The 13,235-nt window shown below is 67.5% G+C and overlaps 2 protein-coding genes across 8 annotated transcripts; both read left to right on the top strand.

The window, feature by feature from the left end:
- Positions 1 to 600: 600 nt before the first annotated feature.
- On the top strand, positions 601 to 3,815 carry NAT8 (N-acetyltransferase 8 (putative)). Of its 4 annotated transcripts, none has more exons than XM_065663186.1 (2): positions 601 to 746; positions 2,312 to 3,815. In XM_065663186.1, exon 2 carries the CDS (start codon positions 2,318 to 2,320, stop codon positions 3,002 to 3,004), a length of 687 nt encoding a protein of 228 aa, XP_065519258.1. In that variant the 5' UTR covers positions 601 to 746; positions 2,312 to 2,317; the 3' UTR covers positions 3,005 to 3,815. The 4 variants fall into 4 exon arrangements, with proteins under 4 accessions (XP_065519258.1, XP_065519274.1, XP_065519268.1 ...); XM_065663202.1 differs by lacking the exon at positions 601 to 746 and adding an exon at positions 772 to 794; XM_065663196.1 differs by lacking the exon at positions 601 to 746 and adding an exon at positions 780 to 839.
- Positions 3,816 to 4,321: 506 nt separating this feature from the next.
- VPS16 (VPS16 core subunit of CORVET and HOPS complexes) lies at positions 4,322 to 13,052 on the top strand. 4 transcript variants are annotated; one of them, XM_065663072.1, is made up of 24 exons: positions 4,322 to 4,564; positions 5,394 to 5,482; positions 5,580 to 5,677; positions 6,176 to 6,304; positions 6,524 to 6,668; positions 6,738 to 6,853; positions 6,963 to 7,085; positions 7,671 to 7,726; positions 7,847 to 7,936; positions 8,624 to 8,723; positions 8,807 to 8,883; positions 8,975 to 9,106; positions 9,178 to 9,305; positions 9,467 to 9,502; positions 10,103 to 10,211; positions 10,280 to 10,414; positions 10,496 to 10,604; positions 10,888 to 10,985; positions 11,070 to 11,174; positions 11,450 to 11,527; positions 11,813 to 11,982; positions 12,060 to 12,156; positions 12,261 to 12,364; positions 12,623 to 13,052. In XM_065663072.1, exons 1-24 carry the CDS (start codon positions 4,337 to 4,339, stop codon positions 12,765 to 12,767), a joined length of 2,697 nt encoding a protein of 898 aa, XP_065519144.1. In that variant the 5' UTR covers positions 4,322 to 4,336; the 3' UTR covers positions 12,768 to 13,052. The 4 variants fall into 4 exon arrangements, with proteins under 4 accessions (XP_065519144.1, XP_065519120.1, XP_065519127.1 ...); XM_065663048.1 differs by having other exon boundaries at positions 4,437 to 4,564; positions 6,118 to 6,304; XM_065663055.1 differs by having other exon boundaries at positions 4,437 to 4,564; positions 6,118 to 6,304; positions 6,524 to 6,661; positions 8,629 to 8,723.
- The last annotated feature ends 183 nt before the right edge of the window (positions 13,053 to 13,235 follow it).

Consider the following 13,235-nt stretch of genomic DNA (forward strand, 5'->3'; position numbering starts at 1 on the left):
TGCCTGTGGGTTGGGGGGGCTGCTGCTGCAAGGGGGGGGTGACAATAAAGGACCATCCACAGCACCGGGCTGGATCGTTCTTCCCACATTGGGACGGGGTCTCAGGATGGGATCCTCACTGGGATGATGGCACCAGCACCACAAGGACCTCTGTGAGAGTGGTCCAGCATTGGGGTGGGGGGGGGGCACCAGTATGGACCCACTGGGCATTACCATAACACATGGGGATGACCCCCTCCGTGTATGCCCCAGACCCCCTGTGCCAATGGGTGCCACTGGGGAGGGGACCAGGGTCAGGATACCCCTGGGACCCCCTTGTCCCCTCCTTGTGCCCCCACCCCATACCTCCTTACCCCCCCATCCCCAGCCCAACCCATTGCCTGCTGTACAAAAGGCAGCTCAGTGACCGTGAAGGAGCAGGGCAAAGTCCAAAAACCTTTGTGTGTGTCCCCCCCCCACAAAGGGGGTCTTCAAGGGGGGGTTCACAACTAAAATGGGCACCGGGACCCCCCCACAATGGGACCACTCGGAATGGGGGGGTGATGCTGAAGCATTGATGTGGATGGGGGGTCCGGCTGCGCCCGTCCCCCGCCACCACCCGGACCCCCCATCCCCGCATCAAAGGGTACCCCCCCATTACCCCCCCATTACCCCCCTTAATGCCCCCCCTTAGCGCTCAGCGTGACCCCAGAAGCCACATCCCTCCGGCGCCTGCGCTCGCTGCATCTCCGGAGCCATCGTAACCGGTAAGAGCCGAGCCTCGAAGGGGGGGGACACAGGCACGACAAACGCAGGTCCCGTCCCCCCCCGCCGGCCTAGCTGGACCCCCCCGCTAAAGGGTGCAGAAGGAGGGGATGAATGGGGCTGGGGTAGGAGAATGGGGGGGGGTGCGGGAGGTAAAGCCCCCCCCGCCTTGTTGTGATGGGCTTCAATGGGGACCCCCCGCTTAAACAAAGGGGTGCAAAGCTGCGGGCTCTGCTTTGGGAAGTGGGAGGGATGGGGGCTACACTGGGGGGGCTGAAGGGGGGGGCTGTGCTATGGTTGCCATTAACCCCCATAATGGGGTCAGTGCAGACGCACGGGGTGGTTTTGGCATCTCTGGACCCCGTTTCTTGGGGGGGAACCCCTTTCCCCCCCCCCCCCCAAACAGGGGAACAAGCCCATAGCGTGTTCTGGGCACCCCCGGGGGGGGTCCGTGCCTGTTCCCCCTCCATTTGCCTTTGCTCTGTCCCTGCCGCGGCAGTGTGGGGTGAAGGATGGGCGCACACAAAGGTCCTGCGCGCAGTGTTGGGGTCCTGGGGATGCTCGGGGGGGTTGAGGGGGGGAACGCCCCCAAATCCTCCTGTTCTTTCCTTCCCCCCCCCCGGTCCCTGCTCCCTTTTCCATCCCCGACTCATCCCTGCAGCCTGGGGCGGGTGGGATGGACCCGGAGGCTCCATGGGGGGGAGACGGGACCCCCTGTGCCCATCCCCTTTTAACCCCTCCGTCCCCAGGGGGGAGCCGCAGTGGGAGCGGGCCCCCAGGCACGGCTGCTGCAGCCCCGGGGACAGGAAAACCGGGATGGTTGGAGGGGTCGGTGGGACCCCAACGGGGGGGCTGGGGGCAGGAGTGGGGCAGGGACCGCACTTGGGGGCTGGATGCGGGGCCGGGATGGAGCTCTTTAGGGAGAGGAGGGTGTTGGGGGTGCTGGGAGAGGGGGAGCTCCCCATGACCCGGTCCAGATCCCCCCCCCTCGCCGTGTGCTGGGGGCACCCCCAAAGCGTGAGCAGCAGCGCGGGGGGGGGATCCTGCCCCTCTGCTGTGTGATGGGGAGCCCTGAGAGCAGCTCCAGTGCCTGAAGGGGACACAGGGAGCCTGGAGAGGGGCTTGGGGTGAGGGATGCGGGGATGGGATGGGGAGTTTGGGCTTCCGGCTGGAAGAGGGAAGAGTTGGATGGGATACAGGGAAGTTCATGGTGAAGGTGGGGGGGACATTGGAAGGGGTTGAATGGAGAAGCTGTGGCTGCCCCATCCCTGGCAGTGCTCAAGGCCAGGTTGGACACAGGGGCTTGGAGCAAGCTGCTCCAGTGGAAGGGGTCCCTGCCCGGGGCAGGGGTTGGGGCTGGAGGAGCTTTAAGGTCCCTTCAGCCCAAACCAGGCTGAGCTCCACGGTTCTACAAGGGGGTGATCCTGCCAGCGGGGTGATGCTGAGCATCTGCACGAGCTGTGGGGGATGCTCAGCTCCTGCCCATTCCCTGGCTGTGCTTTCCCCGCGCCGGGGCCTCGTGCCGTGTCCCCCCCCATCGCCTCTGACACCCGGTGCCGTGCCGCAGGTTCCTATGGCGTCCTACCGCATCCGGCAGTACCAGGACAAGGACTTTGACGCCGTGCGGACGCTGTTTGCCCGCGGGATGCTGGAGCACAGCCCGGCCGGGTACCGGCACGTCCTGCGCTCGGCCCGGGTGCAGCTCCAGCTCCTCGTCCTCTTCGTGCTGGTGCGCGCAGCCGGCGGCTTCTGGCTGCTGGGCCTGGGCGCCGTGGCGCTGGCGCTCGTGGCCATCTGGCTCCTGGTGCACTCCTACTCCACGGCCTACGTGCGGCAGGCGCTCGGCACCGACATGGCCGACGTGCGCGGCACCTACCTGCGCTCCCCGCACTCCTGCTTCTGGGTGGCCGAGGCCGGCGGTGCCGTGGTGGGGATGGTGGCGGTGGAGCCGCCGCAGGACCCGGCCGAGCGCGCCGTGGCGCTGGAGCTGAAGCGGTTGTCGGTCAGCAGAGAGCACCGGGGCTGCGGCATCGCCGCGGCGCTCTGCGCGGAGGTGCTGCGCTTCGCCCGCACCCGCGGCTTCGGCGCCGTCGTCCTCTCCACCTCCGTGGTGCAGGTGCCGGCGCAGCGGCTCTACGAGAGCCAGGGCTTCCGCAGGGTGGGCGCCACCAGCCCCTCGCTGCTCGCCTTCCTCCTCTGCTTCCAGGTCTTCCGCTACCGCTGCGACCTGCCCGGCCCCACCGCGGCCCCGCCGCGCTAGGGAACGGCAGCGGAACCGCGGCACCGCGGCCCCGTGGGAGGTGATGCCACGGCACCTCGGGTGCTGGGCCTGGCATGCGAGGCACGGCTGCAGCATCCCTGGCACCCTGCAGCATCCCTGGCACAGCTGCAGCATCCCTGGCACTACTGCAGCATCCTTGGCACTGCTGCAGCATCCCTGGCACAGCTGCAGCATCCCTGGCACTGCTGCAGCTTCCCTCATCACCACAGCATCCCCACCAGTGCAGCATCCCCATCATGCAGGGCACCACTGCAACATCCCCAGCACCACTGCAGTATTCCCAGCATGCAAAGCTCCACTGCAACATCCCTGGCACCTGAAGCACCATGGTGGCATCCCCAGCATGCAAGGCTCCATCACAGCATCCCCTAACACACTTGGTACCACTGCAGCACACCCAGCATGCTAGGCTCCATTGCAGCATCCCCTAACACACTTGGTACCACTGCAGCACGCCCAGCATGCTAGGCTCCATTGCAGCATCCCCTAACACACTTGGTACCACTGCAGCACACCCAGCATGCTAGACTCCATTGCAGCATCCCATGCACACTAGGCATCACTGCGGCATTCCCCACCACTGCAGCACCCCTGGCACCACCGCAGCATCCCCAGCGCCCACGGCACCATTGCAGCACCCCCAGCACCACCGCATCTCCCCCATGGCGTGAGGCTCAGCCATGGCACCCACCGGGGTCGGGGCTGGGGCCGGGGCTGCCCCTGGCTGGGCTGTTGGGGCCTTTCCTTGTTTGCCAGTGGTGAGAAATAAAGAGAGATGGACTCCATGGGACAGCTGTGTGGGGCGTGTGCGTGTACATGTGTGTGCGTGTACATGTGTGTGCGTGTACATGTGTGTGCGTGTACATGTGTACATGTATGTGTGTGTACATGTGTGTGTACATGTGTGTGTACATGTCTGTGTGTACATGTCTGTGTGTGTACACGTGTGTATGTGTACACGTGTGCACCTGTAGGTACACACGTGTGTTTACACCTGTGCGCGGGTTCACGCATGCGCAGGCCCGCCCATGCCCGCCGGCGCTGCGCGCAGGCCCCGCCCCCTCCGTGTGTGCCTGCAGGCGGCTGCCAGCCCCCCAGAGCCCCCCACAGCCCCGGGACGGGGACGGGGGGGACCGGGGACCCTTGGGGGGGCTGGGGGGGGGGCTCCAGGATGGTGCCAGGGGACACCCCGGGGCCCGCAGGCAGGCTGGCGGCCATGCCCTCACTAAAGATGGCGGCGGCGAGGCCCGCAGTGCCCTCAGCAAAGATGGCGCAGGGACCCTTCCGCAACCCCCCGTGCCCTCACTCAAGATGGCGGCGCCCATGCAGGCGTCACGGCGGGGTGGGCGCAAGCGCAGGTGGGGGCTGTACCGCCCGCAGCTTCCGTCCCTTCCCGTCCCGTCCCGGTTCATCCCGTCCCGGTTCATCCCGTCCCGTCCCGTCCCGTCCCGTCCCGTCCCGTCCCGGTCCGCCCCATCCCGGCGCCATGGACTGCTACACGGCCAACTGGAACCCGCTGGGCGAGGACACCTTCTACCGGTGAGGGGCGGCCCCTCTCTGTCCCCGGGGCCGGGCAGGGGGATGCTGGGGGGGTCCCCGGGATGCTGGAGGGGGGGGGGTTCGGGGCTCCCAAGGGCCTTGGGGATGCTGGGGCTGCCCCGGCGCTGGCCTGGGGCAGCTGGGGGGGGTCTCAGGGGGGCTGGAGCCTGCCTGGGAGGTCCCGGGGCCGTCTTAGGGCTGATCCCAGCCTTGGAGGTGGCGGGGGGGGGGTCCCAGGGCCGGGGGGGGGTGGGCTCCGTCCTTGCTCCCCCATCCCTCCGTGTGCCTTCATCCATCCGTGCATGCATGCATCCATCCCTCCATCCATCCATCCATGCCTCCATCCATCGCTCCATCCATCCATCCATCCATCCATGTGTGCATCCATCCATCCATCCCTCCATCCCTCCCTCCATCCATGCATGCATGCATGCATATGTTCATCCCTCCATCCATCCATCCATCCATGCATACATGCATGCATCTGTTCATCCCTCCATCCATTCACCCACCCATCCATTTTTCTGTCTATTCCTCCATCAGTCCCTCCATCCATGCATCTGTCTGTCCTTCCCTCCCTCCATCCATCCACACATACATGCATGCATCTGTTCATCCATGAATCCATCCTTCCCTCCCTCCCTCCCTCCCTCCCTTCATCCATCCATGCATCCACGCATTTGTCCCTCCCTCCTTCCCTCCATCCATGCATGCATCCGTTCACCCCTACATCCATTCACCCACCCATCCCTCCATCCATGCATCCCTCCCTCCCTCCATCCCTCCATCCATGCATCCCTTCCTCCATCCCTGCCTCTGACTCCCACAGCAAGTTCGAGCTCTACACCATGGAGTGGAACCTGAAGGAGGACCTGCGGGACTGCATGGTGGCGGCCGCCCCTTATGGAGGGCCCATAGGTGGGTCCCACCCCCCCTCCGACCCCACACTGGGACCTGGAGCCGGCTCTGCCCTGGGGCCAGGACAGGCTCATGGGGCCTGTCCCGTCCCCCCCAGCTCTGCTCAAGAACCACGCTCGGAAGGAGAAGGCCCCGGGCGCCCGCCCGCTGCTGGAGATCTTCTCTTCCTCGGGGCTGCTCCTGGCCAGCATCCCGGTGAGCTGGGCCCGCGCTGCCCCTGCCACACCGGAGCCTGCAGCTCCCTGCCCGGGGGGGCTCAGTGCAGGCACCGGAGGGCCCGCGGCTGGGTTAGGGGTGGGTGCCGCAGGGGTCACCTCTCCCTGTGCGCTTGGGCAGCTCCTCTGCTCTCCCATGGGGAAGCTGCCGCTGCCCCGAGCAGCGGCTCCGTGCGGCTCCTGCAGCCCTGGGAGCTGCGGAGGAGCCCTCGGACGTGGTGCAAGGAGGAAGCTGGGGGGGGAAGGAGGCTCCCAGCCTTGCGAGAAGAGGATGGGGTGGGGATGTGAGCCCTGGCACTGGGGCATCCTCCCTGTGCCATTGGCCAGGGCTGGGCTGGGCACAGCCCTGAGGACACGGGGGGACAGGGGTGACCCCAGGGCCCTGCGGAGCCAAGGGCAATCAGAGCCGTGGGCCCCCAGGCCTGGCTCTTGGCTTCACGTGTGCGTCTGTGCTGGGCTCCCCCGTGTCCCCCCGCAGTGGAAGAGCGGGCGGCTGGTGCAGCTGGGCTGGACGGCCGGCGAGGACCTGCTGTGCATCCAGGAGGACGGCACCGTGCTCATCTACAACCTCTTCTGCGAGTTCAAGCGCCACTTCAGCATGGGCAACGTGAGCGGGGCACGGGGAGCCGGGGGGGCACGAGAGGTGCCCAGGGCTGGGTCTGCGGGGGCACACGGGGAGCCTGGGGCTGTCCCTGCACGAGGGATGAGCTGCGTCCATCCCCTTGTCACTGTTAAGACGCAGACCGGCAGCGCTGCGCGCGCTCCCCCGAGTTGGTTCCGTGCCCGGCACCACGGTGCTGAGCCCCGCGTGTCTGCCCTGCCCCAGGAGGTGCTGCAGAACCACGTGCTGGAGGCCAAGGTGTTCCACAGCGAGTTCGGCACCGGCGTGGCCATCCTGACCGGCAGCCACCGCTTCTCCCTGGCCACCAACATCGAGGACCTGAAGCTGCGCAGGATGCCCGAGGTGCCCGGTGCGTCCCTGCCCTGCTCCCCAGCCCCGGCCGTGCCCGGGGCCGCGGCGCTGACGCTGGTGCCTGCAGGTCTGCAGAAGCCTCCGTCCTGCTGGGCGGTGCTGGCCCAGGACAGGGTCACCATCGTGCTGCTGGCGCTGGGGCAGGACCTCTACCTCCTGGACAACACCTCCTGCTCCGTGGTGGTGAGCGGCGGCGCCGGCCTGGCCTGGCTTGGGCAGGGTGGGAAGGGAGCCCCGCTGAGCGGTGCGCAGCACCCCACAGCCCCCAGGTTAACCCCCCCTTGCCTTGCAGACCCCCCCTGGGATGAGCCCCTCGGCTGGTGCCTACCTGCAGATGGCCGTGTCCTTCAACCACCGGTGCCTGGCGCTCCTCACCGACACCGGCTACATCTGGATGGGGCTGGCGTCACTCAAGGTGAGCGCACGTCTGGATGGGGCTGGCATCACTGAGGGGAGCCTACATCTGGATGGGGCTGGCGTCACTGAGGGGAGCCCACATCTGGATGGGGCTGGCGTCACTGAGGGGAGCCCACATCTGGATGGGGCTGGCCTTGCTGGAGGTGGGCACATCCTTCCCCTGCCACCAAACTGGGACCCAAGCTCAGCAGGCAGAGTGATGGGTTAGAGACCAGCAGGACTCCCTTGTGCACCGGGTGCTGGGGGATGTCACCCACTCCCAGAAGAGGCCGTTCCCAGCTGAAGTGCCCTCATTATGGACATGACCATCATAATCCCATGCGATGCCCCCCAGCTCCCATTCCTCGGAGGTCACTTGGGCAGCTCAGGCTGTGGCCCAGGCGCTGTGCCTTCGAGCGGGGCTCCCTGGCGTGGTTTGGGCAGGAATCCCCTCGCTCGTTCCGTCCTGGGTGGGAATCCCTCAGTGCAGGACACCGGGAGGTGTTTGGTGTTTTGTACCCCCCCTTCCTCACCCCCTCTGCCTCTGTCCCCCCTTTCCCTGGCTCTTTTCGCCCCGCTTGACCCCGCGATTCTCTGCTCCTAGGAGAAGCTCTGCGAGTTCCACTGCAGCATCCGCTCCCCTCCCAAGCAGATGGTTTGGTGAGCGCTGCCGCCGGGCCCAGCCCACCCCGGGGGTGCCCTGAGCCCCGACCCCAGGGCACGGGGGAGCCTCCGGTGCCCCGCTCCGTGCCTGGCGGCTGAGCTGTGGCTCCCCATCAGGTGCATGCGGCCCCGGAGCCGGCAGCGCGCGGTGGTGGTGGCCTGGGACCGGCAGCTCTTGGTGGCCGGGAGCTCCAGCGAGTGCATCCAGTATCCTTTGGGAAGCGGGGAGGGCGGCGTGGCCAAAGGCCAGCACAAACCGGGGGTCGCTGCGGGTCCTCTTTGGGTAAGCACCACCTCCACAGGGGCCTCTGGTGTCCCCTCGGTGTCCGTGCACCCCAGGGTGCTCGCAGGAGGTTGCCCTTGGTCCCATGCCCGCGGTGCTGCCGCAGCCTCCCCTGCCTGGCCCCGTACGGCAGCAAAGCCCCCTCCTGTGTGCCCTGAGCCCTTGGCCAAATCCCCTGCTGAGGGGATCCTGCTCCCCCCGGCTCTGAGGTACCTGGGAGCAGCTCCAGTGCCTGAAGGGGCTGCAGGAAACCTGGAGAGGGGCTTGGGACAAGGGCCTGTAGGGCCAGGCCAAGGGGAATGGCTTGAACCTGCCCGAGGGGAGACTGAGCTGAGCTCTTAGGCAGAAGCTCTTCCCTGTGAGGGTGCTGAGGCGCTGGCACAGGGTGCCCAGAGAAGCTGTGTCGGCCCCATCCCTGGCAGTGCTCAAGGCCAGGTTGGACACAGGGGCTTGGAGCAAGCTGCTCCAGTGGAAGGGGTCCCTGCCCGGGGCAGGGGTTGGGGCTGGAGGAGCTTTAAGGTCCCTTCCAACCCAAACCCTGCCATGGTTCTGTGGCTGACGCGGGGCAGAGGGACACAGGCGCTTGCTTCCTGTGAGCCCTTAGCAGGGAGCTCAGGTTTGTCCTGGATGAGGACTCCTTCCTGGTGCCGGAGCTGGACGGGGTCCGGATCTTGTCGCGCAGCTGCCACGAGTTCCTGCAGGAGATCCCAGGTGGGCTGAGCCTGAGGCTCCCCTCCAGCCCCCTCCCCGCGGGGTTCCGCGGCTCCGTGCTGGTTTGAGCCCTGTCTCTGCAGAGGCCAGCCAGGAGATCTTCAGGATCGCTTCCATGGCGCCGGGGGCTCTGCTGCTGGAGGCGCAGAAGGAGTACGAGGTGCGGCCGGCCCCGAGGGCTGTCCCTGCCCCACAGCGAGGGGAGCCCCGGGGGGGTCCCTGCGGGCTCCCGGAGCTCCCGTTCCCTGCAGAAGGAGAGCCAGAAGGCGGACGAGTACCTGCGGGAGATCAAGGACCAGCAGCTGCTGCCGGAGGCCGTGAGCCAATGCATCGAGGCCGCGGGCCACGAGCACGAGCCCGACACCCAGAAGTCGCTGCTGAGGGTGCGCGGGGCGCTGCGGGTGAAGGCGTCTCCCTGCCGTGTGGCCCCAGCCCCACGTCCCTGCTCCCACAGGCGGCCTCCTTCGGGAAGTGCTTCCTCGACAAGTTCCCCCCGGAGAGCTTCGTGCGCATGTGCCAGGACCTGCGGGTGCTCAACGCCATCCGGGACTACCAGATCGGCATCCCCCTCACCTTCACCCAGTATGCGCCACGGGCAGGAGCACGGCATCACCCTGGGGTGGGGGGGGTGCAGGACCCGGGGTGCTGTGCAGGGGCAGTGTGCAGGGGTGCTGCAGGAGGGAGGTGCTGCCTGCGCTTGGTGGAGTTTTGAGGTCAAAGACAGCCCTTGACCGTCCCCACAGATACAAGAGGCTCACCATTGAGGTGCTGCTGGACAGGTGAGGGTTCCTGGAGCTGGGAATGACAGCCCTGAGCTGAGGCCGTGTCTTTCTGCACCATGGTTCCTATCCCCATCCCATCCCTGGGGCTCCCCATCCCCATGGTCCCCATCCCTGTAGTTCCCCATCTCTGGGGTCCACATCCCCATGGTCTCTGTCTCTGTGGTTCCCCATCCCCATGGTTCCCCATCTCCATGGTCCCCATCCCCGTGGTCCCCATCCCCGTGGTCCCCATCCCTGTGGTCCCCACCCCAGTGGTTCTCCATCCCCATGGTCCCCATCTTTGTGGTCCACATCCCTGTGGTCCCCATCTCTGTGGTCTCCATCTCTGTGGTCCCCATCCCAGTGGTTCTCCATCTCAGTGATTACCATCCCTGTGGTCCCCATCTCCATGGTCCCCATCTCCATGGCCTCCATCCCTGTGGGTCCCCATCCCCGTTATCCCCTTGGTCTCCATGGCTCCCATCCCATCCCTTTGGCTCCCATCCCCCTGGTCCCCATCCCCCTGGGTTTAGGCTCTGAGCACTCCAGGCCCCCCCTGAGGCCACCCAACACCCCAGACCCCCATGGGCCTTGGCGCTGACCCCTGTTGCCCCCCAGGCTGGTGCTGCGGCGGCTCTACCCGCTGGCCATCCGGATGTGCGAGTACCTGCGCCTCTCCGAGGTCCAGGGCGTGAGCCGCATCCTGGCGCACTGGGCCTGCTACAAGGTACAGGGGGGTTCGGGGGGGGGGGGCTCTGTGCCGGGGGGGTCCAGGGCCCATCCTGCTCCCCGCAGGTGCAGCAGAAGGACAAGTCAGACGAGGAGGTGGCGCAGGCCATCAACCACAAGCTGGGGGACACCCCCGGCATCTCCTACTCCGAGATCGCCGCCCGCGCCTACGACTGCGGCCGCACGGAGCTGGCCATCAAGGTGCGGGGCTGGGGGGGGCATGGGGGGGGGGGGGGGGCACGGCCATGGCTGGGCACTGACCCCCCCCCCCCCGCCCGGCAGCTGCTGGAGTACGAGCCCCGCTCCGGGGAGCAGGTCCCGCTGCTGCTCAAGATGAAGAGGAGCAAATTGGCGCTGAGCAAGGCCATCGAGAGCGGGGACACGGACCTGGGTGGGGGCTGCGGGGGGGGGGGCAGTTTGGGGGCTGGGGGTGGATCTGGTGGTTGGGGTGGATTTGGGGGGTTGGGAGCTGGTGATGGGTTTGGAGGCTAAGGGGGGATGTAGGGGATGGAGAAGGGTTTGGGGGCCAGGGTTGGATTTGGGGGCTGGGAGGGGGTTGGGGGACCCCCTTCGTGGCTTTGCTCCCTGTGGGCTGGGGTGGCCGGAGCTGCTGGGGCTGCCTCCCCAGCGCGGGGGGCACAGACCCGTGTGTGACCCCCCCCCGTTGCCCCCAGTCTACACCGTGGTGCTGCACCTCAAGAACGAGCTGAACCGCGGCACCTTCTTCATGACGCTGCAGAACCAGCCCGTGGCGCTGAGCCTGTACCGCCAGGTGAGTGGCTCCCACCCTGTGGGTCCCCCCCGGCCCCCCCCCCCCCCGGCTGCCCTGACACCCCCCCCCCCCCATTGCCCCCAGTTCTGCAAGCACCAGGAGCGGGACACGCTCAAGGACCTCTACAACCAGGACGACAGCCACCAGGAGCTGGGCAACTTCCACGTCCACGCCAGCTACGGCGAGCAGGTCCCTGCTGGAGCAGGAGAGGGGAGGAAGGGGCTGGGGGGGGTTCATGCTTGTGGATGTTGGTTGCTCACAACGGGGGGGGGCAGCTCTGGGGGTGCAAGGGGCTCCCCAGCTTGTGCCCTGTGCCCGTTGTCCCTCCCTGTGTGCGCTGGGAGGTCGGGAGCCCCCCCCTTGCTTAGGCAGGCCCCAGCCCCTTGCCCAGCTCTGGGGGTCAGGGCCGTGCCCCCCCCGGGGGTGCTGCGGTGGCTGAAGGGGCCTCTGTGCTCCGTCCCCAGCGCATCGAGGGGCGCGTGGGGGCCCTGCAGAGCGCCCTGGATGAGTTCTACAAAGCCAAGAACGAGTTCGCAGCCAAGGTGAGGACCGGGGGGAGCGTTGGGGGGGGGCCACGCGACCCACAGCCCCCATCCCCACAGCCCCCATCCCCACAGCACCACATCCCTGCATCCCCCATCCCATCCGCACAGCCCCCATCCCCACACACCACATCCCTGCATCCCCCATCCCATCCCCGCAGCCCCCATCCCCACAGCACCACATCCCTACGTCCCCCTCATCCCATCCCCACATCCCCCATCCCCGCAGCCCCCCCATCCCATCCCCACAGCCCCATCCCCACACAAGCCCGGCTCTGTGCCCAGGCCACCGAGGAGCAGGTGAAGCTGCTGCGGCTCCAGCGGCACCTGCAGGAGGACCTGGACAAGCCCTACCTGGACCTCTCGCTGCACGACACCGTCTCCAGCCTCATCCTGGACGGGCAGCACAAGCGCGCCGAGCAGCTCTACCGCGAGTTCAAGATCCCCGACAAGAGGTGGGGGCTCCTGGGGGGGGGCAGGAGCCGGGCGGTGGGGCTGGAAGGGGGGGCTGAGTTTCACCGGTGTCCCCCAGGTACTGGTGGCTGAAGATCAGCGCCTTGGCCAACCGCGGCGACTGGGAGGAGATGGAGAAGTTCTCCAAGAGCAAGAAGTCGCCCATCGGGTACCTGGTGAGGGCTCCTCCTGCCGCTCTGCCCCATGGCGGCTGTGCCGTGGGGCCGGGGGGGGGGGGGGGGCCATCACCACCCTCCCACCCCGGTCCTCTCGTCCCCAGCCCTTCGTGGAGATCGCGGTCAAGCACCACAACCGCTACGAGGCCAAGAAGTATGCGCCCCGCGTGCCCCCCGAGCAGCGCGTCAGGGCCTTCGTCCTGGTGGGGTGCGTCTGTGGGGGGGGCGTACGGGGTGCTTGGGGGGCGGCTTGGGCGATGGGGGGTGTGGGGCAGGGTGGGAACCCACTGGAGCAGTGGGGATGGGGATGATGAGGAGGAGCAAGGGGTGGAGGAGACCGCCCCAGCACACATGGGGTGTGTGGGGCTGGTGCTCCAGGCTATGGGGAGTGGGGGGCTGTGGGGCTGCCCCCCTTCCACCCCCTTCTCCCCCCCCCCCACAGCCCCATCTTCCTCTGTCCCCGCAGGGACCTGGACCAGGCAGCCGATGCTGCCATCGAGCACAAGAACGAGACCGAGATGAGCTTTGTCCTCTCCAAGTGCTCGGCCAGCACCGACGCTGCCGTGGTCGAAAAGCTGAACCGGGCCCGGGCGCAGCTCCTCAAGAAGTGACCCCCACTTGGGGGGGGGGGGGGGGGTCCAGCCCCTCGCATGCCCCTGGGGCCACTCCAGGCTGCTCCCATCCTCCCCTCGCTGCAGGAGCCCCGGGATGGGGGCAGGAGGGGTCCATGTCCCGCAGCAGCACTGGGGTCACCCTTGGCAGCCTCCTGCTCGTGCTCACTGAGGCCGAGGTCCTCCTCGCTGGCTGGGGAAGGGAGCAGTGGGACCATGGGGGGGTCCCCCCTTCTCGCCTTGTGCCCCCCTCCCTTCTCGTACAATAAAGAGGAGAGCTCGCGGGCCTGGCTCCTGCTCAGAAATGAGGGGTACCCCAGGGGCAACCCCAGTGAGGCGCTGAAGGGGGGGGCGTTAGGGCACCTGCATTGGTGTGGAACAGGGTTGGGGAGGGCTGTAGGGCATTTATGGGGGGCACTGGGGTCTGGGGAAGGGTGCCAGGGTCCTGGAGCAGGCCCTGGGCTGTCT

The sequence above is a fragment of the Lathamus discolor genome, chromosome 1, assembly GCF_037157495.1.
Source record: "Lathamus discolor isolate bLatDis1 chromosome 1, bLatDis1.hap1, whole genome shotgun sequence".
NCBI lineage: Eukaryota > Metazoa > Chordata > Aves > Psittaciformes > Psittacidae > Lathamus > Lathamus discolor.